Here is a 6,000-nt window from a genome sequence, read left to right as displayed (position 1 = left end):
AATTTCAGTCTATTTTGAAACATGACCACAAAGGGAAGGCACTTCCCCCTCCACAAGCCTCTCTCCTGGGTGTGCTTTTGTCACAACACCCGGTAATTTGCCTCCTGCTAGCAGGAGTCCCTGCAGCCGTGGGGCTCTGCCTTCAGACGCAGCGCCCAACTTGATTCATTGTAAAGCTCAAGCTCTCGTCCTCGCACCTTTGTGCGCAGGCGGCGACCACCTTCCCGCCGGGGCCTGATCCACCGTACCCACACAGCGTGAGCAGGCCCTGGAGCCCTCCTCAGGCCGCTGTCTGTTCGTCTGTCAGTCGTGCTCCCTGCCTGCCTGCCTGCCTGCCTCCCTCAGCGGAGCCCCGAGCGGGTCGATAGGGCTCGGCGCTCGCTTGGCCACGCCTGTTGCCTTGGTGAAGAGGCGGGGCGGAGGCCGCCCAACGCCTTTCCCGCCTCCGGCAGGGCGCGCGCGGACGGCCTCGCGCGCGGGACGTGACCGTTACCGGTCGTCCGTCGTCCCCCCCGTCCCGTCCCCCCCCCCCCCCCCCCACCGTGAGGCGATGGTGAGTGCGGGGTGGCAGGGGACGCTGGGCCGGGCCGGGCCTGCGGGGCTGCTGCGGGGGACCCCCGGCCCCGCCCCCCCCTCAGTGTGTGTGTCTGTGTGTTCTGTGCTCCCCTTCCAGAGGAGGAGCCTGGCCCCCAGCCAGCTGGCCAAGAGGAAAGCGGGCGACGAGGAGGAGGAGGAGGAGGAGGAGGAGGAGGACCGGCACCCCACAGTGGTGAGCAAGGGGCGCCGGGATGTGGCGGGCTTGGCCCGACGGGACGCCCGGAGCCTCCCGGACCGTGGGCAGGGGGACGTGGAGCGGGTGGTGGGGTGGACCAGGTCAGTCCCTGGTGCCTGGTCGGAGGTTGTTATCGCCCCCCGTCTTCTGAGGAGTGAGGGTCAGGCCCCAAGTTTGTGCTGTTTTCACCAGTTAGGAGAAGACTTGTGTCTGGGCATGTAGTTGGTAGAACTTCGTTATATACAGGTGATGCTTCGTGGTTAAGGAAAAAACTCCCTGGGAGAGCTTCCAGGTGTTTTGTGAGAGGGCTGGTAATGAGGAATGTTTAAGACAAAACATTATGTTATGATGCATTGTTCTATGTCATACAGGTCAGAGAATCTCACCTGGTACTTTCTATGTCAGATTCCTTCTTCTGTTTCAGCAGGTGGTTAAAACCATGCCTCGGTCTGAAGAGGAGTGTGTTAAATCAGTAAACAGATCAATGCCTGACTTGCCTTCATGCCTTGCTAAGTGTCTGAAATTTATGTTCCAGTGTGAGGCCTTTCACCTGTGTAACAGCAGATGCGTGGGAGCCTCTGGGGACTTTCATGTAGTTTGTTCCATGCTATTGACCCTTCCTCTTTTTGTCTTCTGCTTTTTTGGGAGTGGGGGCACAGGACACATCTTAGCACAGACAAGCATGCTTAGAAGGTGGTAGATATTTTTTAAATAGGAGAGTATTTTAACCATTCTGCAGTTTAAACTTCAGGGCATTGTGACCTTGGTGGTGTTGCTGGCTCTGTCCTTTGGCAGTGGGGGTGAGTAATGATTGGGTGTGTACAGAGATGCTCAGCTGGCTGGGTGGATTGTCTGTGTGGTTAGGTGCTTACTGAGTGTGACAGTGATGCATCTGTCTTCTGGTCTCACCAGCTGCCCCTGAGTTGTTTTGTCTTGATTGTGTTTTTCAGACTCGTAAGAGACAGAAGCCCGTCAGTGAGATGGAGAGTGGAGAATGTTACAGGTCGCCTTTCCGAAAACCCTTGGCTCAGTTGACCAACAGACCTCGCTGCCTGGATAGCAGTCAGCATGTAAGTGGTGTTACTGCTAGCACACCATAGCAGGTGGGTTGCACATGGAGCACATTCACCAACGGAGTCCAAATGCTTCCATGGACCCTTTTAATCAGAGGTGTTATGGAAATGCCACACATACACAGAGTCTTTAGGAGACACCTTTAGCTAGCTCCAACCATTTAATGCTGAGGGAGGTGTGGGTGTACTTTCTATAGTGGAAATCCTGAATACGAGAGTTCTGTGAGGTCTAGGTGAAGGCCAGTGCCAAGGGACGTGGGTAGCTTTCCACGCAAATGCCTCAAGTGCTGTTTGCTTGCCTGGTTCTCTCTGGGCTTCGATTGCTGGAGACTGGGTGCTGGTCTGGTGTGGACGTTTCTACAATGGTAACCCAGTTTCATTACAGGAAATTAATTGCCTGACTGAATTACTAAGATGGGGGGAAGCAATAGCATTTACAGAAGTGAATAATGCCAGCAGATTTGAGAAGATGGGAGTTATGAAATATCAATTTTACACATCAGAAAACCCAAAGGAAAATAGGCTTGAAAAGCAGAGTTGGTGGGGGGAATTGTGCTGGTTTGCTACTTTCTTCGTTCTGGATATTCTTGAAAATAGTTGGAGTTGAAGCTTGAATAGAGGGACTCTCAGTGCTTGGCAAAACTGAGTTCTCAAAAAATGTCCTGGACTTGCCTTCCTGAACAATCTCTGATTTCAGACTTCTTAAGCGTGTTTTCTTTCTGAATTCCTAGGAGGCTTTTATCCGCAGCATTTTGTCCAAACCCTTCAAAGTCCCCATTCCAAATTATAAAGGTAAGATGAGGAGGTTTAAGGACTGTCTGTGTTGACTGACTCTGGTAAAACACATGGTGGTGCTTAGACCTGTCAAATATATATGTTGGGATTATTGTTATTTTTTGCACTGATGCATTTGAAAGAAAATATTGGCACATTAGCAAAGTCATCATATTTCTTACTACTGTTTAGTTTGGATAATCCTACATTTCAGAATTGGATTTTTGTATTCTTACTGCTGTGTATTTGATGTAGTGCCAGAAGATGTGCACTGTATTGCAAATACAAAAGCAAGTTGAATTCCAAGCGATGAAGGTTTACCATCTAAATAAAACCCTAATGATACTAACACACAGAAGGCTGTATGTGGAAAAGACAGCATGAACCAGTTTTCTTTCTGTTCGTCTTAGTGTGTTGAATCTCAAGGTGACCTTCAAGGCAAGGTAGTTTTGAAGTTCAAAGCCTCAGCTGGTTTGAATCAGTGAAACACAAGATCTCAGAATCAAATGGGCCTGGTTTTGTCCCCTTCCCCTTCACCCTCCAGCTGAAAAATTCAAATGCAGAACAACCAGTTTCACTCAAACTTTAGTTATAAAAATATGTCTGTAAGCAGACACTGACTGTGAAATGACAAGCTCCAAAAGAGTTTGACAAAGTTAACTGGCAGAAAAGCAAATTTGTCAGGAGGCTAAAACAACTGTAACTGGGAAGCTGCTTTCTGTGGCTGTTGTTTTTCTCTCTTAATTAGGAGTTGAGGGTGTCTCGTGCTCTTTTCTTGGTATGTAGGAACTGTTGCCTCAGCTTGTGATGCTCTCATTTTGCAAGGAGCTTTGGCAAGCAGTGGGTAAAATTGACCCTGCTTGTATCTTTCCTAAGCAAAATCAATCCTGGGAGCACAGTTGCCTGAGTTTTGATGGGAAAAGGGATTTCTATGCATGTCCTTTTTGTGTTCATCTCAATTACAAAACTGTGATGTCAAAATATAATACTAGGAAGAGGGACTCATGCTTGGTTTCTGCTTTTCACAAAAATTATCTCCAAGGCCAAACGTGATCTGTTGTTCAGCAGAGAGAAAATAATGCTTTAGAGTAGGTAATGGTGGTATGGTACTAACTATAATACTGTAAAACCTCATCGCTGTTACAGAGCAGTTCCTGCCCTTGCATAAAAGATAAAGCTCCGAATAAGTCTGCGTTAGCTGATCCAAAAAGAGGATTTGACCTTTTTGACCTCGGTATATACTATGTATGTGAGAGTGTATTTACTGAGCGGCTGAGGCATACATTCTGGAACCCTGCTTGTCTTCCATAAAACTAGAACAGCAGCTTTTGGGTACTAGGGGTAACTTCGATGCCCAGAACTAGCTGAGGGAGACATTGTACCTGTTTGTTGTTGGATGCCAATGGCACAGGTCTGGGATGAAGCCATTAGTCACCTTGTGAGATAACTTGTACTGTTGTGTGTCAGCATATATGGCATTTGGTCCACCCAGTGTGACGGGCAGTGCCATTTCTCCATCTTTGTCTCTGTCCCTTCATTCTGTTCTTTCTTGCCACAGAGCTACCTGCTGTGTGCTGGCAGAGTGCTGCCAAACAACTGTCCTGTGTAGGTTTGACTGCACCAGTTGTGCCTGCATCTCCACTCCAGCACCCAATTAATTCACTGTTCCTACATGTAATCAGACTCTTCTGCAAGGCTGCGCTTTCTCCAGCAAGAAGTTCTTTGAGTTGTGCCTTTGTTTGCTTTCAGGGCCACTGGGCTTGCGTGCGCTGGGTATCAAACGGGCAGGGCTGAGGAGTCCTCTCCATGACCCTTTTGAGGAAGGAGCTCTGGTTCTATATGAGCCCCCACTGCTGAGTGCCCACGACCAGCTGAAAATAGACAAGTGAGTCATCATCTGGCACAAATGCTTCAGCTCTGACCTCCTTGTGCGTGTAGGTTTGTGTGCTTTCTTCCCAGATGTATCCGAACTGGGGTCTGAACGTCAAGGGAAGTTGGGTTCCAAGTATTCTGCCTTTGAGTTGGTTCAGATATGGTACAATCAAAGTAGGAATGTACCCATGCTGGATTGAGTTGTCCCACAGGCTTTCATCTCTCACTCATCAAACATTTAAGCCTTTTGCAGGGAATGAGAATGCACACATGGAGAAGCTGCTTAGACAATGTTATGGCTTAGCTGTTAGTCAGGAAATGTCAGCATCTAGGGACAAGCAAAGGGATATGACTGACATTCAAATGTTAGGCTGCCTAATGGTTTTTATTCTTAAGTAGTTCCTTCTGTGCTGTTGTTATAACTTAAAAGGGCTGTCAGCTGGATCTTCATGGGCAGAGGAGGAGGTTTCTCTCTCCAGTAATGCAGTTACAATATTGTTATTGAAACAAGGAAAATAATAATGACTTTTTAATTGTGGCTCTGAACCACATTCTGCCCTTGCTTTAACCACAGCCCAAATACGTGGTTTCACTGATGCTTTAGATTGTAGATCAGGCTCCTGTGCCTTTGTTACCAAAACTGAATTAATCCATTTTTCACTTTCTTGTTGGCAGTTGCTTCCCTCATACCACAGGGGAGTCCTCAGTATAGCAGTGAGATTTTTTTAAAAAAACTAAACATATGCTGTGCCGAGTTCATTAATCACGCTGTCTTCTTCCTTGACTGCCTCCTTCAGGGAGAAAGCACCTGTCCATGTTGTGGTGGATCCTGTCCTCAGCCATGTTTTACGGCCCCATCAGAGAGAAGTAAGTTTACCATCGGGACCCTAGGTTGGAGCATTTGGTGCATTTCAAAAAGCTTCAGTTCCTCTGCTGCAATTGTAACACACCAACTATGAGGTCTTCATAGACCTTGCAGACTAACAGTCTGTGACAGTATAACAGACTCTAGCGTTGCAAATGCAAAGTGAAATACTGGTTTTAACCATCCTCTTAGAGGCCTGAATGTTGCAAATATCATCTGTCCCATGGTAAGTAAGAGGACATGCCGGGAGTATTACAACAGCCCTGTTTGTCCTTAAAAAAATACAGTAATTCACTGCTTTCTTGTGGGTAAGAACTTGCTCTTCACTTGCCTCTGATCCAGCAGGGTCAGAGTACTCCCAGCCTAAACATGATGTTGCTTAATGCGCAGGTGTGTTCAGTGTGGGCTTGTAGGTCAGGTCAGATGATAGTGGAAACTGGGGAGTTTCTGTGAGCATTGTGCACTGGTTGCAGGTCTAGGAGAGCACATTGGTGACAGAAAAGTCAGTCAATGATACCTTAGGAAAAGACCAGCTTCTGCAGGGAGATGGGATCTTGCAGAGTCAGGGCTGAAAGTCCAGCCTTTAATTATCTTGAAGTCTGGAGATGAAGCTCTGCTCAGTGCAACTCAGTGTGGAAGGTGAT

General features: G+C 47.7%; 1 protein-coding gene across 2 annotated transcripts in view; it reads left to right on the top strand.

Moving 5' to 3' along the window:
* The first annotated feature begins 678 nt into the window (after nucleotides 1-678).
* Nucleotides 679-6,000, top strand: part of RAD54L (RAD54 like) — a 19,869-nt gene continuing 14,547 nt past the window's right edge. Inside the window, exons 1-5 of one of the 2 annotated variants that reach the window (XM_064455164.1) lie at nucleotides 679-769; nucleotides 1,723-1,842; nucleotides 2,577-2,637; nucleotides 4,369-4,504; nucleotides 5,289-5,358. In XM_064455164.1, coding sequence (XP_064311234.1) covers nucleotides 1,753-1,842; nucleotides 2,577-2,637; nucleotides 4,369-4,504; nucleotides 5,289-5,358 — 357 coding nt within the window. In that variant the 5' untranslated portion in view covers nucleotides 679-769; nucleotides 1,723-1,752. Of the gene's footprint in view, nucleotides 770-1,722; nucleotides 1,843-2,576; nucleotides 2,638-4,368; nucleotides 4,505-4,534; nucleotides 4,554-5,288; nucleotides 5,359-6,000 lie in introns of those variants that run through there. The other variant, XM_064455165.1, reaches the window with a different exon arrangement.

The sequence above is a fragment of the Phalacrocorax carbo genome, chromosome 6 (assembly GCF_963921805.1).
Source record: "Phalacrocorax carbo chromosome 6, bPhaCar2.1, whole genome shotgun sequence".
In the NCBI taxonomy this organism is placed as follows: domain Eukaryota; kingdom Metazoa; phylum Chordata; class Aves; order Suliformes; family Phalacrocoracidae; genus Phalacrocorax; species Phalacrocorax carbo.
Note: the sequence above shows the minus strand (reverse complement) of the source record. Positions and strands in the feature narration are given on the sequence as shown.